Below are 19,850 nucleotides of genomic sequence, written 5' to 3' on the forward strand. Positions count from 1 at the left end.
TCTGAATGTAGAGTTTATTTAAGAAGAGGGTATTGGGAGGGTAGAGGGGAAGAGGGGGAGAGACAGAGAGAGAGAGAGAGAGAGGGAGAGAAGAGGAGAGGAGAGGAGAGGAGAGGAGAGGAGAGGAGAGGAGAGGAGAAGAGAAGAGAAGAGAAGAGAAGAGAAGAGAAGAGAAGAGAAGAGAAGAGAAGAGAAGAGAGGAGAAGAGAGCAGGGAGAGAGGCAGCTCTCTGCCTCTTTAGAATAATGGTTGGGAGAAAGACAGGTGGTGGTGGCTGCACACGCCTTTAATCCCAGCACTTGGGAGGCAGAGGTAGATGGATCTCTGTGAGCTTGAGAGCAGCCTGGTCTATAGAGAGAGTTCCAGGACAAGCTCCGAAGCTACAGAGAAACCCTGTTCTGAAAGGGACAGGGTACTGTCTGGGTTCATTCTGCCAGGTGACAGGTGACAGGGAAGGCCAGCACAAGGCCTGAATCCTAATACATGTCACCACACCCTTACATTACCTTATCAAAAGTATGTCCTATTCCACTAACTGAAGGGGAAAAATTGAAAGATAAATAAAACAAAATAATAAATAGCCCTCACTGGATTCCTCCTGAAAATAAACCAGATCGGGTATGCATTTGACATTTTAGAAAACACACTCTGTAGGAAAATGAAATATTTAAGCTGGCAAATAAAAAATGGATTTGAAGGTTTGGTGTCTTGGCTAACAGGAAAATTAAATTCAAGTCTGCAGAGAAACCAATACAGTATTTAAAAATTTGCCAGAGTAGCACAGTGTTTAATACATTTAAAGAAACATTTTTCTTGACATGTGGTGTAGTTTTTGTAAAGAACAATTTTTTTTTCAGGAGAAAAAACTTAATGGAAGCACATTTTATTTTCTTTATATTCTGTGGACTTTAGTGGGAGTTTATACTTATGTTCACAAGTCATGTTCCTTTAAGTCTAAGATAGCACTACTCTGCAATTTTTTAAAGTAAATTACATTTATACTGTTAAAGTCATTATTTAAATAAAGCACCTATAGTTGCAAGATCAACACAGTGTGTGTGTGTGTGTGTGTGTGTATGCTTGTGTATTATACATGGTGAAGAGAAGAGTGATCTTGTATGGTATGCAGCTCAGGCACTGTTTCTCTTGCTGTCTCCACCCATGCAAGCTTATCCTACTGAAGCCACAGATCCCCGAGGTCACAGAAGTACAGCATGACCTTGCCTTCGAGCCACAATGCCAGGTCAAACAGTGTCCACTTCCTGAGATTTCAGACTGAAAATGCAGAGGTGGCCTGCTTCTCTCAAGGTGATATGAACCATATGAACTGCTTGTGGCATGTTATCCAGCCTCTAGGATGAACAACAAAAATACATGGCTCACTAGGTTGAACAACATGAAGCCAACATAGACCAGAAACCAGTGGGTACGTTTTTAAGTGTCAACAAAATTATTTCCTTGGTGTTTCAGACTCGAAGGTTCAGAACCTCCATTTCTGTCTCTGGGATGTATAGAAGCCACAAATCTTCCAACGTGAGAAATTAAGCACATACAAATTAATGCATCTCAGGAGAATACGTAATTGAATCTTCATGTGATCTGCAGCATCTAACGTGAACTCAGGAATCTATGAGGCCTGTGCTTACACAGTCTGTATACCAATCACAGAGGAAATATGTCAACATTATCTGTATCAGTATACTGGAAAAAAGATGTAGTTTACACAAGTAACACATATTACTTCGTGGTAGCACAACTGACATCTCTTTTAATTAACACAAGATGATTGCCATCTGAGCACTGTCAGAACCCTGAATATAAATTATACAAACACTTAAAAATTATGGCCAAGTTCTTTACTCAGGAGGAAATTTGATCTTTCTAAATAACCTTATAAGCATATTAGCTAGAAGTGCTGGAGAGAAGGTTTAATTTAGGTGCCTCCCAAAACAATCACGGGGACCTATGTTCAGATCCATGAACATAGAGAACATCAGTACTCTTTCTGAGGTGTACATGGCTATAATTCCATTGCTGGGGGCAGGGTAGGGGGGTAGGAGTGAGACCTAGTCAGATATATGAAGTTCATGGCTCAGACATTCTAAACCAGGGGTCTCATATCAGATATCCTGCAGATCAGCTATTTACATTATGACTCTTAAGAATAGAAGGATTACAGCTTATGAAGTAGCAACAAAAATATTTTATGTTGTGGGGGAGGGGGTAACCACAACATGAAGTGTTTTAGAAGGTCACAGCATTAGGAAGGTTGAGAGCCACCGGTCTAAATAAGCTTCAGATTTAGTGAGAGTGCCTATCTCAAAATCCTGAGGTGGAGTGCAACTAATGGAAGACCAGGGATGTCAGCTTCTGATCTTCACATGCATGTGCACACTCATGCATGCACAAGTGACAGTGGTACACACATACACAGGCACACAAAACAGAGTTGGGGTGGGGAGGAGAAGGAGAGAGGGAATAAAGAGAATATGAGAAAGAGAAATTTGTCATCTTTTGACAAGGACTAGTATTAGGCACATTTTTTGAAAACATTGAGTTTGTCCTTGATATTGTCTCCTTATTTTTGAAAGCTTTTAAATTTCTTGGTACCTTGTCGTGTTCCTGATCTTAGTGGGATGGCTTTGAGTTTTTCTCCATTTAATTTAATGTTAGCTGTTGGCTTGCTGTAAATAGCTTTTATTATATTTAGGCATGACCCTTGTATCCCTAATCTCTCCAAGACCTTTATCATAAAGGGGTGTTGAATTTTGTCGAATGCTTTTTCAGCATCTAATGAAATGATCATATGGCTTTTTTCTTTCAGTTTATTTATATGGTGGATTACATTGATAGATTTGCGTATGTTGAACCAGCCCTGCATCTCTGGGATGAAGCCTACTTGATCATAATGGATAATTTTTCTAATGTGTTCTTGGATTCGGTTTGCCAGTATTTTATTGAGAATTTTTGCGTCGATGTTCATGAGTGAGATTGGCCTGTAATTCTCTTTCTTGGTTGGGTCTTTGTGTGGTTTTGGTATCAGGGTAACTTTAGCTTCATAAAAGGAATTAGGCAATGACTCTTCTGTTTCTATATTGTGAAATACATTAAGGAGTATAGGTATTAGCTCTTCTTGGAAGTTCTGGTAGAATTCTGCATTGAAGACCATAAAAGGCTAATCAACCCAATTATAAAATGGGGCACTGAGCTGAACAGAGAATTCTCAACAGAAGAAGTTCAAATGGCCAAAAGACATTTAAGGTCATGCTCAACTTCCTTAGCGATCAGGGAAATGCAAATCAAGACAACTTTAACATACCATCTTATACCTGTCAGAATGGGTAAAATCAAAAACACCAATGATAGCCTTTGCTGGAGAGGTTGTGGAGAAAGGGGTACACTCATCCATTGCTGGTGGGAATGCAAACTTGTGCAACCACTTTGGACAAGCAGTGTGGCGGTTCCTCAGGAAATTCGGGATCAACCTACCTCTGGACCCAGCAATACCACTCTTGGGAATATACCCAAGAGATGCCTTATCATACAACAAAAGTATATGCTCAACTATGTTCATAGCAGCATTGTTTGTAATAGCCAGACCTGAAAACAACCTAGATGCCCTTCAATGGAAGAATGGATGAAGAAAGTATGGAATATATACATATTAGAGTACTACTCAGCAGTAAAAAACAATGACTTCTTGAATTTTGCATGCAAATGGATGGAAATTGAAAACACTATCCTGAGTGAGTTAAGCCAGACCCAAAAAGAGGAACATGGGATGTACTCACTCATATTTGGTTTCTAGCCATAAATAAAGGACATTGAGCCTAGAATTCGTGATCCTAGAGAAGCTAAATAAGAAGGTGAACCCAAAGAAAAACATATAGGCATCCTCCTGAACATTAACCTTCATCAGGCGATGAAAGGAGACAGATTCAAAGACCCACATTGGAGCACCGGACTGAAATCTCAAGGTCCAAATCAAGAGCAGGAGACAGAGCACCAGCAAGGAACTCAGGACCGCGAGGGGTGCACCCACACACTGAGACAATGGGGATGTTCTATCTGGAACTCAACAAGGCCAGCTGGCCTGGGTCTGAAAAAGCATGGGATAAAAGTGGACTCGCTGAACATAGCGGACAATGAGGACTGCTGAGAAGTCAAGAACAATGGCAATGGGTTTTTGATCCTACTGCACGTACTGGCTTTGTGGGAGCCTAGGCAGTTTGGATGCTCACCTTACTAGACCTGGATGGAGGTGGGAGGTCCTTGGACTTCCCACAGGGCAGGGAACCCTGATTGCTCTTAGGGATGATGAGGGAGGGGGACTTGATCGGGGGAGGGGGAGGGAAATAGGAGGCGGTGGTGGGGAGAAAGCAGAAATCTTTAATAAATAAATAAATAAACAAACCCTAAAGCAATCTAAAAATACCCAAAAAAACAAAATACTATAATCCACAAGCAGGAGTGGGGGCACACACCTGTAATGTCAACATTCAGGGGACCTATGCAGGATACTGGTGAGTTCAAAGTCAGCCTGGCTGACAAGTGAAAACTAGCTGAGATTACAAACTGAGACCCCTTTCAGAATACTTCGGGATCCTTAGGGTTCAAATCCCAGAACTGCAAGAAAGAACATTCACATGCTGTAGTACTCCAAGGTAAAGGATGGGCTGTATTTGCAAAAGAAAGATTTCTTTAAAGGATATTGTGACTTTTTATGATCACGATCAGAAATAAAATGAACTGAGATTGACAATAAATAAATAAATAAATAAATAAATAAATAAATAAATAAATAAATTTCTCGGTACCTATCTCTGGAATTTTCTCTTTTCCACACTATACAAGACAACATATAACTTAATGTTTCTTACTACTCAAATTTCTTCAAGGTGCAAAATCACTTGGTATTTCTTGGCACCAAAATTCTTTACAAAATGTCTCAGCTAATGAGTAAGAGATAAGAAATCCAATTCATGCTAATACATAAATTAACAAATGACCTTGGTCTTTCAAATATTTTGAAATTATCTGAAGAAGATAGAGTAATGCCTTTTGACTTATGGTTAAGAGTTGTGGACTTGAAATAGTGAGGTTTTACATTTGTAAACTGAATATGACAAACCTACTACAACGGTGTGGTTCTCTTCAGAAATGAAAGGAAATGACAAAAGAAAGCAAAATAAAGCCAGTGTCTCTGAGATTCCAAATGAGGGAGACCCTAACAGTCAGTGTCTCTGACTTAACTGGTGAGAGCTTGATAAAAGGGACACAAATAAAATGACGGAAATACCTAAAAAAGGAATCAATAAAACACTCAGTCACATGGAAACTGTGTACCTTTGTATGAAAAATATTCTACATAAATTAGTCCAAAGGGCGATTTAAAAGGTCAATTACAAAACACTTGCACGTTCCTGTAAACAATAACAGAATCACTACATAAATTCACAGGCTGTCAGAAGCTTTGCCAGCAGCTCTGAGTTTATGAGAAAATGTCGCTGTAGCAGTGTTTTGTCTTATAAACTTCTTGTAATTTCCTAAGGATGTATTTAGAACTGCAATTTCCGAATAAGGAGTATCTGAGGAGGGTGGGTCCTTCTTAGTGTATTACATGTATTTCCAGGTAGCTAGTACAACTTGCGTTTTGATTATTCTAAAGAATTTTCTACTTTCATGAGCCCATGTAAACTAGATAATTCTTGGTGCAATGTAAACAAAACACATTTTCTAGTTTAAATAAAGTATGACTCTCCTCTTCCAGATTTGATTGGTTTGTGGGGGGTGGGGAGAATAAGCCAGGAAGATAAATTTTCTTACACACGTCTCTTGGCCCCCAGAGATCATACTGCTTTAAACCACACAGTTGGCCTTTAGGCTTCATATGTAAAAGTACCCAAAGATCGAATAAGTTGATAAAATGATCTACAATACTATGAGACAACAATACAAGAATTTTAAAGATTTGATGAGTTTGAGTTGAGGGATATCTCAAATAAAGCAAGTCCCGAATAGAAGATAATATCACTTTCAAATTATATTACACACATATGAGATTACTAATATTACTCTTTCTGTGTTTAGCTTCTTTCATTTAGCATGAATATCTTCTAGGGTCATTATCATTGGCCTGATTTCTTCCTCTTTCAATGACTATTTTCTCTGTCTGTCTGTCGCTCTCTCACACACACTTCCTTCCTTTTTTCTCTTTTTCTTAGGCAGAGTCTCACTGTGTAGCCCAGGTTACCCTTGGAACTTCGGATTCCCCGAGTAATGGGATTGCAGGCATTACTGAGTCCAGCAATATCACAATTCCTTTGCTTACTGGTCTGTTAAATGACAGGCTGTTTCTGTATGGTGGCTACTGTGAATACCGCAATGAACACTGGAACGAAGTTAGAAAAGCTTCCGAGTGTTTCTGTGGGAGATGTCACTGAGTTCTGGCAGCCGTGGTGCTAAATCTGAACTTTACTTTAGGCGGCACAGACACCCAACAATGGCAATTCTTCCCATTTAAGAACACAGGCTATCTTTCCAGTTTTATGTTCTCAGTTTCTTTCAATCAATAGCGTATGTATTTCAGTGTACAGTGGCTTTTGTTAATGTCTGTTATCTTGACTGCCTGTTCAGATGAGTGGAGAAAGGGAACTACAGAGTTATTTTCTAGGAAAAGGGGCCCAATTCTTCTGTTTTCTCCTCCCTCTCATATTCTTCCATCTTTCTCTTTCTCCATGGCTTGGGAAGGTCTGCAGATGGAAGATATTTACATGTGGCATACATTTTGGTAAAGACCTATGTTTAATTATTAGAAGGAACAATGGTGATCTGGGAGAGTGGTTACAGTTTTCTTTCAGCGTGAAAACGACCCCTTAGCTATTCTGCCTTCTGACTTCTGTTTTATCCAGACTCAGGAGCAGGTCAGTGATCTCATTACCAACAATCTCTGCCTTTTACTCTCTGTGGGACAGAGTAATTGCAAGAAGTAGAAGAGCTTAGACTACTTTAATAGAATGAGATGAAACACCAGACTGTTAATATGCAAATCCTAGTGACTAAAAATTTAATTAAACAGCATACTTAAACATTTATAACAGCATATATTAATTACACATAACAATGGTTCCATTATGACATATTCATAATTAGATATAATGTATTTTGATCATATTTAACCCCATTACTTTTTTTGTCCCTTCTATTCCCACTAATAGTCCTTCAGCTTCTCAGCTAGTCCCCTGTGTCCTTTCTGTTTCATGGCTACAGTAATTGCATGAGTATAAAATTTTCAGGACTTTGACAGCATGGCAAACACTGTCCCTTGTAACTAATCATAGGAGTTATATTACAGTAACAATGACGGAAACAATATGGCTTTTAACAATAATTCATTCTCATGGTCTGTCAGTCTAGTATATGCAGCAGATCAATGAAAAGTATATACTCCTTATTGCCAAATATTCAGAGTAGAGTAAGTTTCTGGACAGAAATAACTACATCTACAGTAGTACTCCATCTGAAAAATAGAATCTGCTATTAAAGCCAGAAGTGATTGGTGCCTGGCTTTGCCAAAAGACATATTTGGGTCAGTACAAGTCAACATGGAAGTAGGTGTGGGTAGGGACAATTGATGACGCCTCTAGCTAAGAAAACAGCATCTCTAAGATTCCAACAGGAAGCCAGTCGAACAATGACAGCCTTTCACAACTGTAAAGTAGGCAGCGAAGGTGAGAAGAGCCCTGGCAGAACAAGTTCACAGAGGCGTACCTGTATAGCCACAGTCTTTCCATTCAGAAGAGAGTAGCTTTCTGTACTTGGAAACTGTATTTTAAAAACTCACAGATAATAGCATCAGCATAGCCCACTGTTGTGGCTCAGTGTGACACATCACAGAGTCTCAAAATGGAAGTCCTTCTCAGGGATGCTGTGGCCCTGCTTGAGTCTGGGTGAAGTAACTGGACCACAGAGGGATAGGTTTTCAGGGTTCCAGCCTGGCTCTCTTCCAGGCAAACTCATTGTCCTGGCTCACCAGCATATTATTAAGCTGTCTCTTGTTCTCACAGCCATGCAGCCACCACATCTTCTGTCATGAAACTGTGAGGCCAAGGAAATCCTTACTTACGTTGCTCCTTATCAAGCATTCTGTTGCAGTGATGAGAAAGATAACTAACAATCTAGCTAAAAGCATAGCTATGCTGTTCTAGCGATGCTATTCATCATGTATAGACAAACACTTAGTTTCCAGGGTTTGGAAGCATGCATGTTCACTGGGAGCTCATTTAGCAAGTTAAATTAGCCACGCGCCAGAGGCTATTGGACTTTCTCACATCCTGAACTATCTGAACAGATATTGCCAGATGAAGGCATGCGCGCGAGCTCATGTGTTGTACAAGTGTGTGAGCCCTGGCAGAGCAATGAGAAGAGTATGGGTGGGGAAGGTGAGCTCTGAAGATGGAGAGACTTCTGGAGCAAGATTCTTTTTTTTTTTTTTTTTTTGGTTTTTCGAGACAGGGTTTCTCTGTGGTTTTGGAGCCTGTCCTGGAACTAGCTCTTGTAGACCAGGCTCGAACTCACAGAGATATGGAGCAAGATTCTTAAAGATGCATTAATACCATGATAAAAGGCTTTCCCATAGAAAATGAAGAATGGCACAAAGCAGTGGCCTGACTGGCTCTCACCTGCCCTTTAAATTGATGCCATGAAAAGTGTCAGACAGATCCATTAACACAACGGAACACACTAATCACTAATACACTTCCAGCTGAACCTAACACAAGCAGTTCTACGTGAGGAATGTGATGGTGGAAATAAGCTGATATCTACCAGGGAGTAGCAGTAAGAAGTTGGGTCCTTAGAACAGATGCAAAGAAAGAAGGGGAGGGGTTTCTATACCAAATAAGCAATAATTTGCTAATTCCACTGTACAAACTGAGGCACTAAGAAACCTTGCCACAGAATAAACTTATTTTCATATTTAGAAATAATAAGTTACTGAGATTAAGCCAGTGACGATAAATGAAACCAGACTATATAACAACAATCTGCCCACCTAATGTGGGGAATGTGGGTCAAGGAGAAAGAATAGGGAAATATAATCCACAAAATATTCAAGGCAAAAATATGCTGGTTATTACAGCGACCACAATCTGAGAACTATAAACACTAAATGTAAATTAGTGGTAAATCCTGTGGTGTTCCTAAATTCAATGATATTTTAAAACTCTTTTCTGCCAAGGTGTTTTATAAACAAGCTGGTGGACTGATCTCTAAGAGAAGCATTTCATTTAAAAAAGATCAAATTAAAATTACTTGAGACAGAAAATATTGGTTCTAAAAATTATAATTGAACAGTATAAACAGTTATGTGCTTAATAAACACACTGATGCAGGAGTCAGTCCAGCAGCCCAGCCATACGTGTCCACGCATGTGTCCACTGAAGCATCAGATGTCACAGCTGAGAGCGTTGGTGTCCATCTTACCCTGACACATGGCTGTTCCACTTCTGTGAGCTGGGAAAGGGGGTGAACAGTCATCCTGGCCCTGTATTTTACTAAGTCTGAACTTTAGAAAAGTATTCTTTTACCAAGACAAGGGGCCTTGCTGCTGCCATATGTCCTCTGACTTAGATGAGGAAAGAGCACTTGCACAGATTCAGTCTCAAGCTTGTTCCTTTCATTCTGCTCCCTGGAGGATTTAGGAAAGAGGCAAGAAGGTAAACTTCACTCAGAACTAGTGATGACGAGTCAGGATGGCTCTGCAGGCAGAAGACACAGGCGGGGGGGGGAGAACTTTCCAGTCAGAACCCGAGTCACCACAGAGTCCTTTAGCTTGGGCATTGCTCATTTTAAAATTACATCTAAATTATCATCATCATTATTTTATTATTATTATGTGTGTGTGTTCCACTGCATTTGTGGAAGACAGAGGACAACTGGAGAGTCAGTTTTCTCCTTCCACCATGTGTGTGCTGGGGACTGAACTCAGGACCTTGGGCTAGGCAGCAGGCTATCACACTGGCCTGTGCCCCAGATTTGTTCTGACAGACACAGCACCTATATAATAGAACTTAATAGTCACTCCTTTTGTCATTTTCCTCTTCCAAATTGAAATCCTAGCATCTTTACAAAAACTTTTTTTTAAAAATAGTCTATTTTTGTTGAAAGATTCATATAGTATACCAACGTTACAAACCCTCTGTAGAGCCTCTAAAGAGAAGGCTGTGCGTTTTTGTTACTAAGTTATAATCCTATTTGAAGACAGCAATTTTTCTCTCTCAGTCTGCCTATTGTACTTGTTGACATCTAGACTAGTAGAATTTTTCAAAAAGCCTGGAAAACAAAAGCCTCAAAAGTCTTTTTATATGCCAATTGGTATTTAATTATATTTACCTCTATTAAAAAAGTTTTTATTTTTAGAAAATCACTCAGTATTCCTTGAAATTCCTTTTAAATGGAACTCTAAGGTCAAGAGATGGCTTCACTGTTTTAATGACCCATCTTGGCACCTTCCTGAGATGATCTTTGCCATCACCTTGACCCTCATTTATGTCACACACTTACAGTTTTAATGGGTAAGGAAATGTTAACAGGTCAGGCAGGGCAAACCAAACTCTGGCTTCTGCTTCTTTTTAATAAAACCTTTACAGTTTTCTATTCTTTTTTTTTTAAATCATGTACGACAAATTCAATGTTATTAAGTTTTTAAAATTCTGCTACAAAGATCCCATGACATTGCAATGCATCCCTCTATTTCAATGGAAACAAGTAGGCCATTTTCAAGGCTGAACATTCATATCCAGGAGCATAGAATGTGCTTCGTGCTTCCTGTACTCGGGACATTGCTTATACCTCTCTCTATGCTTCTTGCTGACATGAAGTCTGTCACAGATAACATTTTCTTGCAGACTTGCACATTGTCTTTCTATTCATTTGCATGCTCAGGCAGTTTCTGGGAAGAGCTAGTTTTTAAAAATCAGAATCTACCTTTATTAGTTTTGATGCCTTTAAGATTGAATATCAAGGTGTACCTAAAGAAAACCTTGACATTCCATATGCATCACAGTAATTTTTAACACCTGAATATAGTGAAGGTTTTACTTTCTTGGTTAGTGTTCCCTTAACTCTGGCAAATGGAAGTGGCTTAAGTAGGATTCTGGGATTTAATGAAATACTATGAATATAGTCACATCCATATGAATTTTAGATAAACAGATATTTATTATAAATATTTTCTTCATCTAAATTAATTGATTAAGAACTGAAGATGAACTGTTCTAGTTTCTACATGTCTGTACTTCTGCTGGCTGGCTTTTCCCGTACAACCATTATGTCCGCAGGCACTGGAAGTGGATGATGAGCATTTTCTACTTACTGCATCTTCATTACAGGTGGCGCCTTTTACTAACATAGCCCCATTGTTCCATTTTGAAGCTTTTCTACTTCAATTCTCTTTTTTACAATGTTATTATCCCTAGCAACTGGATATGTCTCATATACTTAAGATAGTTATTTTACCTTTAAGGACAACAAGTAAAATATATTTCTAGTCCTACAGATATAACAAATAGATATAAACATGCATAAATAAATAAATAAACATGCATGCATTTATACTTATAGACTAGAAATACAGCTTTCTAGGATACACACACACACACATCGCTCTTTCTCTCTGCCATTCTGAAGAATGAACTCAAGACCTTGACATAACTCTTGACCCTCACACCAATCTTCATTTCCCAACCCAAATTCCCTGGCATTTTAAGTATGGGGGTTGGGGGTTTAATTGTCTTTATAAATGCTTGCCCTACCCATACCATTCCTTTTTTATGTTAAGATTTTATTGGAGGTGTTTACAGACTCTTAGTCTTATAGAATTTTATTTTCCTTTATAACGACTGGGGACTAGTAGAAAGAATACCCTTTATAGACAGAAGACAGAGAGCTTGTGTGCTCTGACTGCTCAGTGAGGTTTTTAGTTGTCTTGTCTGTCTCCAGAAACCACAATGTCTGGACTGAGAGCTCTTGGAGATTAGAACTTGACTTCTGAGAGCTGGCTGGATAATGAAGGTGATGTCTCTTATTCAGCCTTCAGGAGACACTGTGCTCTACAAAAACTAATGGCAGTTTATTCCTCGTTAAGCAAATTAGGTGCACCTGAGATCTCAATAACTTATTTATTTATTTAAAGCTTATTTAAATAAAACTTTAAGCTGCTTTATATGTATTCTCTCCTGCTTTCTAACTAGATTCTACTTGATTACAGCAGAAATATAAACAGTCACCTGTAGGGGTTCTCGCTGGTAAATTCTCCTCATGGGTCTCCTGTGGACCTTAGCTATCTGTAGATTAGACTGGAGGGAGAGCTCACCTGAGTTTTCAAGTGATCACCTTTACAGGCCCTTCTTCACCTTGGATAGAATGGTTGACTTGATCAATGACAAACTTGAGCTTCTCCTGTCAGAGGGCTTTTGCTAAGAGAAACCAAATCTATCTCCAGCTTTTAGGGATTCTACCCTGGTTCTGGTTTACTTAGCCACACCTAGCTGACTAGAATAAAAAAGATTCAACACAGAAACGATTATCAATATTAAAACACATCTGCCTCATTTAGAAGTGGGTTGTATTCAATTGGATGGTTATGCTTTCAATTTCCCTCTTTTGTGCTTCATGTCTCTTAAATATACTAAAACAACCAAGGTGCATGCATTTATTTTCTTTCATTCATTCATTCACTCAGACAGTCATTTGTTGCTAAGTTGGAGGGAACTTCACAGATCATATCCATGGAGCTCTGCTACAGTCAATGTTGTAAACTTGGTGCTGGAGAACTAACAGGCTGATAGGATAGACTATAATGAAGGTGAACCATAAAGGCAAATGTTTTTGGTTTTTTAAGACAGGGTTTCTCTGTGGTTTTTGGAGCCTGTCCTGGAACTAGCTCTTGTAGACCAGGCTGGTCTCGAACTCACAGAGATCCGCCTGCCTCTGCCTCCCGAGTGCTGGGATTAAAGGCGTGCGCCACCACCGCCCCATAAAGGCAAAATGGGTGCAAAATTTCAGACAATCTTATTTCTAGTCCCGAAATATTTCACAGCAATGAAGTAGATTCTAAGGAAACACAAAGTCAGGCACATATATCAGTTCAAAACTACAGCAAAGAACAACAAGCTGATTTTCACACAACCACTGGGTGCTTTCAGGAGAAGCTAGGATCCCAAATCTTTATATTTGTAGAAGTTTGTTCTTCAAAGCTGCATTTACATGAGAACTAAAGGGGCAAGTAAAAGAGACAGAGAGAGAAAGGGAAGAAGGAAGGAGGGAAGGAAAGGGGGAGAGGGAGGGAAGAAGGAAGGAGGGAAGGAAAGAAGAAGGGAGGAAAAGAGAGGGGGAGCGAGAGACAGAGAGAGAGGGAGAATAACAGAGAGAGAGGAGAGAGCACCTGTCCCAGTGCGGTCCCTTGTGGGTCTACACCAATTCCTCTGCTCTAGGAGGAAAGGTAGCATGGTTTCTGCAAGCATAAGTGATGCTTAGAGGAAAATTAAACCATGGATGATGGCGGGGCCGATTACTCTACTGTGCTTTAGAGGCAGGAGACTGCTGTCTCGAGTCCAAAGTGGTTTCATATGGACGCCACAGCTGCGGTTTACTCTCGAAACTATAACCTGTCAAATTAGAAGCAGGCAAGGCCTCTGCTCTTAATGGTCCCACTTTCTACTTCTACTGTCTACAGTTTTTCCTACAAGTCTATCATTTTTATTCATCTCAACTATGTCATTTGGATGAGTAAAATATGGAAACTACTTGTCATCTTGGCAGGAGAAGATTCTAGCATGTTGTAGGCTTAAAGAAACAGTCAATTTTGGACTTGCTGTCTAGATAAGGCTGACTTCAACTGTAAGTGTCCTTACTGAGTTTGCTGCTGTTTCATTGTCCTGCTTGACACCTTGCAGTGTATAGTACAATACCAGAAAGTGGTTCGTATGTGTGAGCACTGGAGTTGTTTTTGCTCCCGGAGTCTTAACTGACTTTACTGAGTCAACGTCCTTCCAGCTCTAGTCTGTTATTAGGAGCCTAGGGTTACAGAATGTTCCACCCTGATTCCCTCCCTTAACTGTGGAATGGCCTTCAGGCAATTTACTGATTTAGCTGAGATCTGTCCCAGTGAAAAGTCAGGTGTTCCGCTTTACATATAATTTTGGTAGGATCCTCCTTTACTGGCTGTCTACATGTTTATCTCATGATATGAAATATTAGAAACTAAAGTACACTTTGCTCCCTAAGCAACACATCATAAGTGAAACCATGCCCTACAAAAATCATATCCTGTTGAGGCCATAATGGCATCAGAAATATGTGTTTATCATCTGCTTTAGACAACTTAGCATATTTTTGGCCCACGGCAAAGTTGAAGTAAAACCATTTGTAGTTGCCTCAAAGCAAGATAACCACACTTTCCTAGGTAATTGATACCTAAGAGGGTACTGCCTTTAGATCACAGCCCAAGATGTAGGCATGCTAATTCTTTAAAGAAGGTTGTTAAATTTACAATGCATGGATGTCAACAGGGCTTCCTCCAGACTCAATGTGAAATAACCCCCGCTTTAGCACACATAGAGACCACAATGAGACAGGCATTTAAAAATTCCCTTGGAATTCTGGAATTACCTCTTGTGCCCAATTTAAGGAGAAGGGGGAAACTGAGACTCCTTTTTGAATGTAAAAGCATAATAGTCATAGTGAGAACTAAGAATACTACTGTGTGTTTTGGAAGGCACTCAAATGAAATCAATCATGACTTTCATTTTTCCTGGAGTGTATTTAAAGAAGCAGTGATTTGAAGTATAGATAGCTAAGGTAAATAGAAGACATACGATTTTTATATTCATCGTGAAAACATGTATATGGAATGCAAATATGTCACTTGCTTTCTGTGACAGTGATGTAAAGCATGTAGCTTCCCTGGACACCACCTTAGCCACTGAGGCCAACCGCAGCCGCCAACAGCAATCTGAAAGGCAGCTCTTCACTCTCTGTGCCAAGACAAAAGCACTAAGAATTACCTTTGCCTTGGAGGCAACTGGATAATTTGGAAAAAAAAAAGTTAAGTAAATATTTAATGTAAAGTAGCCTGATGGAATAAAATGTAACAGTTAATGTCAGACCCAGAGAAGAGAATGCTCGCTATTTCCAAAGAAGAAAACAGAGAATCAAAACTCAAGATGTTTCTCAAAGCAGAGTGTGGAGGCAAAGCTTCCCTTCCCAGGGCTGGCTCCTGAACAAGCTGCCCAGACAAGGCCACTGATCTGACTTGTCAGGCAAAAGTCAAGGACACAGGACAAGAAGGTGGGACCACAGGCACTATGTTGGGCAGTTACTGCTGGGAAACAGGAATGTACCATACCTCCATTCTCTCCTGTTTAACATCATCAAGTTCGTTGTCCTCAAACATGGCCAGAAGCTCTCCTGTCTGGTCAATAGAGTTGATCAAGTCCTGAGCTATTTTCTGTCTCTTGTTTGTACTGCTGCTGCCACTCAGTTTTTCTTCATGAAGGTTAGAAAAGAGAACAAAAGGTACTGAGCAGGGTACATTGGCATAAATCAGCATACATAGCAAACAGTACATGTGAAATTCACTCACAATCATCTTTATGGAGAAAACTCTTATCTCTAAAACAAGTCATACAGAAATCAGTCACAAAAAATAAAATAAAATCACATTATTAATTACCATAGTAAGTGTAAAAGGGCTGACTGAATCCCGTATGAAAGGAAGAGGGGCTCTCAGGTTTGGCAAAGAACACTATTCCATAGTACTTACAAGAGAAATAAAACACAACTAGGAAAGAGAGTGTGCTAGGTAAACACAAGCAAAGAAAGCAGAATTCATAACTATTAATGTTAGAAAAAACAGCTGTGACCAAACTGTTACATCAAACAGCGTGAAATATTAGCTGATGAAAATGAACACTAACAGGCCTACTTTTACAGAACCAAAATAACAGAAAGAAAAAACAGTGTAATCAGCAAAAGATACTTGAATGCATTTCTTCCAAAATGTGACAACTTAGGTTAAGGCCATAAAACATACAAGTGCTTCATCACCTATACATTAGCACCCACAGAATCAAGGGAGTCTATTTTTCAAGTCATTTTCTTCTGAAATAAAAATTCTAGTGTACACATATACTCCCAGCAATGGCTGGGGATGTAGCTATGCAAGATCCTGTGTCAGATCCCCAACCTCGGGGAGGGGGGGGACAGAAATACACATACCCAACAATATTACATGTACTGCTTTCTCCTCCTTGCTCTCCCTTCTTTCCTTCTTTTTATGCTATCCACCGATTCCCAGCTCACAGTGGCCATCTGTGTGTGCCACTAGACTTTTCTCTGTGATAACATATTCACAATGTATTTCTTTACACATGTGCTTTTTTCATTTTCTTTAAAAATAGGTGCCTACAGCATTTCTTTAAGAAGAGAGGTTCTTTATCCTCTCTTCTGTCCAGGTTTCCTAGTTGAGGACAGAGAAAGATCTCTCCATCTTTGTAGATAAAGTCTGATTCTTTTATAAGGCCTGTGTAATCATCTATATCCTACAGTATCTACTAACATGGCTTTCATGCCCATCCTCTGTTGATGGGCAGAGACTTTGTATCAATTTTTGCACTGGGGAAATGCTGAAGAGGTATCTCATTCATACGTGTGCTCTGTTCTCATGGCACAAGTTTCTAAAAGCAGAAATGTTACAGACACTTCAAGTTTCATGAAAGCAATTCTGATGCTGTTTTCGTCTACATTTCTTCTCAGAACTCCAGCAAATGTCTGATGAGCCAAAGTGAAATACTGTAAAGTTAACCCCATAATCACCAAGAGATTTCGACATCTTCTCATGTCTGTCGCCTGTTTTCCATCTGTGTTTATCTATGCTAACAAGAGCTCTTTCCCATTGCCCTGTCATCCTCTGCCTGTCTGCTGTAGAGCACCCTTTGCTACAGAGTAATCTAAGGTTTATATTGTTGTTCTTTTTAGCTTTTGACTTCTACTTCCACAGTGTGTTAAGTGACATTTTTCAAGTTTTTCTTCAGATTTACTGTCTTCTTCATTTTGTTTTTCATCTTTATGCATCTAGAATTTATTTTAAATATCGTTAACACTATATGTTCTTCTTTAGTGTCTTTAAAATGTATATCACAGCGCTACTAATATGTTTTCCTGTTATCTTGGAATTTTGTCATACCTCAAATTTCTGTGTCTCAGATTCTGTTCTTGGATTTTCTAGCTTGTGCCAATCTTCCATATATAAAGTCCTCAATGACACTACAGGGTCCATATACACTTCTTCTGTCTTACTTTTCCAAAGCATATACGGGCATTTCTTATTTTATAGGAAAGCTATATAATATTTTTGCATGATCTCAAGAAGATGTTGTTGGAATTATAGCTAAAGCAGCATGAATTCATTAATTTTAGTTGAACTGATTCATTTTATATGTTTCAATTCCTATTTTTTCTTGTTATAGAAACTCCTAAGTTTATCTGTTCCTGTAGTCCATGTTAATGGATGCTCTCCGTGTTAATTCAAAGGACTATTTTTCTTGAGTCATACAGGTGACTGAGCAAACCACTGTGATGCTCATCACATTGTTAGGATGCTCATGTTGATCCCCAAATATTAAGTAATACACTTCCTATGTAGCTAAGGTGGGGACTATTATCCATATACAATAAAAGATTAGTGAACCGAACCCTATCAGGTATATATTGTTACTTCAAGTGCAAAAGTGAACTTTCTGGCCAATTTCACTTTTTAAAAAAAGTATTTCGTGGACACAGTGAAAAAACAAAAACGACTGCTGACACTCCACTCCAAGGAAATAAGATCTAAGCACACACAATCAGATATTTTCCTAGTTTATTATTTAGTTGCTACAGGTGTGTTACACTAAACCAGTGGTTCTTAACCTTCCTAATGCTGCAACCCATAATATATTTCCTCATATTGTGGTGGCCCCACAAACATAAAATTATTTTCAGTGCTACTTCATAACTATAATTTGGCTACTGTTATAAATCATTATATAAATATCTGCCACCCCTGTGAAAGTTTGAGCCACGTGTGGATCATGACCCACAGGTTGAGAACTGCTGCACTAATCCGTGTGTCTTCTATAATCTTTATTCTTTGTGTTGTTTTAGTATAAAATTCAGAGTAGAATGCTAATATTATCTCTTCTGCTTTCTTCACATTTTTACATACATTCATCAAACACTTCTTGGGTACCGCATTTTGTAGTCTTCCCATCTATTTTATGTTGACAGTTGTGATATTTATTTCTTCCTTCATTTTTTTATATTAATTCATTCTTATTGATAAATCTTCCATTTCTTCTCTTTGGTAATTTGAAATTTTGGTATATTTTTCCATTCTATTAATGTTTGCTTTTTTTTCTCTGTATTTTCATTTAAATAGTGTCCCGCTTTTCTTTCCTTTTCGGGTGTGTACTGCATGTGTACCTGGTGCATTATGCACACATGTGCACTAGGTGACTGCCTGTATTTGTGTCCATGCCAATAGGCATCAATGATCCTCCCCTACTGCTCTTTTCTGTGGTCCTTTGAGGCATGATCACACTCTTTTTTTCTTAAGATAAAACTACTGGAGCTGGGGTTATAGTTCTGTGGGTAAGGTGCTAATCATGCAGGCCTGAAGGCCTGGGTTTGGATTCCCAGAACTACGTGAAAGTTGAAGCAGTAGTGTGAACATCTGCAACCCCTGTGCTCAGTACAGCTCTACCAGGAGCTGGGAGGTTGAGACAGGAAACCCCAGAAACTCAGACCTATTAGGCGAGCACACGCAACACTGAACAAGCTGGGAATAGGGAAAGGACTGATAACCAAGGTTGTTTTCTGACTTCCACACATGTGCCATGGCATGTGAGTCTCTGTCCTACACACACAAACACATACATACACACACACACACATACACACATGCCATGAGACAAAATTATCACCGTATTCATTAATATATTTATATAGTTGTATTGAACTGAGGGCGCTGGCATGGAGCATGAGCTCTACAAGTGAGCTATTCCCTAGCAAGTTCAAAAGCAAAATATAACTCAGAAAGTTATTGCAAAGAATCATAAAAGAGTCATTAAATGTTGTAGTTGGTGGTTAATATAGATTAATAAATCAAGTTATTAGTGAGACTTAGAGAGTGAGAAAGAACTAAAATATTTTTTATTTGACTAATGATGGTTATACATATCAAGTTGTCTCAAGCACTGCCATATATAAGTATCAATTATCTGGTATTTGCTATGAATATGTTAATAAATGTTTAGAATGATAAGTATGCTTATAATGAAAAAATAATTTTAGAAAACATTTTCATACTTATGTGCCTGCTAATTTAAATCAAGGATTTTTCTTTTTGTTCTTTAATGAAGACAGAAGTAAATGCAACTCTAACCAAGGTTTCTTAACAAATCCATATGTTATTTTTTCAGGGTAGAGTCTGGACATAGATCTTCATACATCAGATAACTCTTACAACAAAAGATCCCAGTTGAAGCCAGAAGCTAATGAAACCAACGCTGGAGGATTCTAGGCATGAAGCCCATACAAAATCCTAAAGTCACTTAAAGCATTATGAGATCATGTGTGTGGGTGTGAATGTGTGTGTGCACATGTACATGTGGGTGTGATTTTCCTTTTGATTGTTTCTTGACTGTTCAGTCTAGGAGCATAGTAACCTTTGCAGAAGACACTGTCCTACTGCGACTCTAGGAGGTGTGACAGACTGCTCTAGATGATTCCTAGTGCAACCCCCTGGTTCT

The 19,850-nt window shown here is 39.0% G+C and overlaps 1 protein-coding gene across 4 annotated transcripts in view; it reads right to left on the bottom strand.

Annotated features, from left to right (window-relative positions):
- Supt3h (SPT3 homolog, SAGA and STAGA complex component) overlaps positions 1 to 19,850 on the bottom strand; it is a 411,458-nt gene that overhangs the window by 150,125 nt on the left and 241,483 nt on the right. For all 4 annotated transcript variants that reach the window (XR_009058766.1, XR_009058767.1, XR_009058765.1 and 1 more), the window contains one exon: positions 15,407 to 15,546. Coding sequence is in view for 1 of the 4 variants with exons in the window: in XM_057794694.1 (XP_057650677.1) it covers positions 15,407 to 15,546 (140 nt within the window). In the remaining 3 variants the exon portion in view is untranslated. The remainder of the gene's footprint in view (positions 1 to 15,406; positions 15,547 to 19,850) is intronic.

The sequence above is a fragment of the Chionomys nivalis genome, chromosome 19, assembly GCF_950005125.1.
Source record: "Chionomys nivalis chromosome 19, mChiNiv1.1, whole genome shotgun sequence".
In the NCBI taxonomy this organism is placed as follows: domain Eukaryota; kingdom Metazoa; phylum Chordata; class Mammalia; order Rodentia; family Cricetidae; genus Chionomys; species Chionomys nivalis.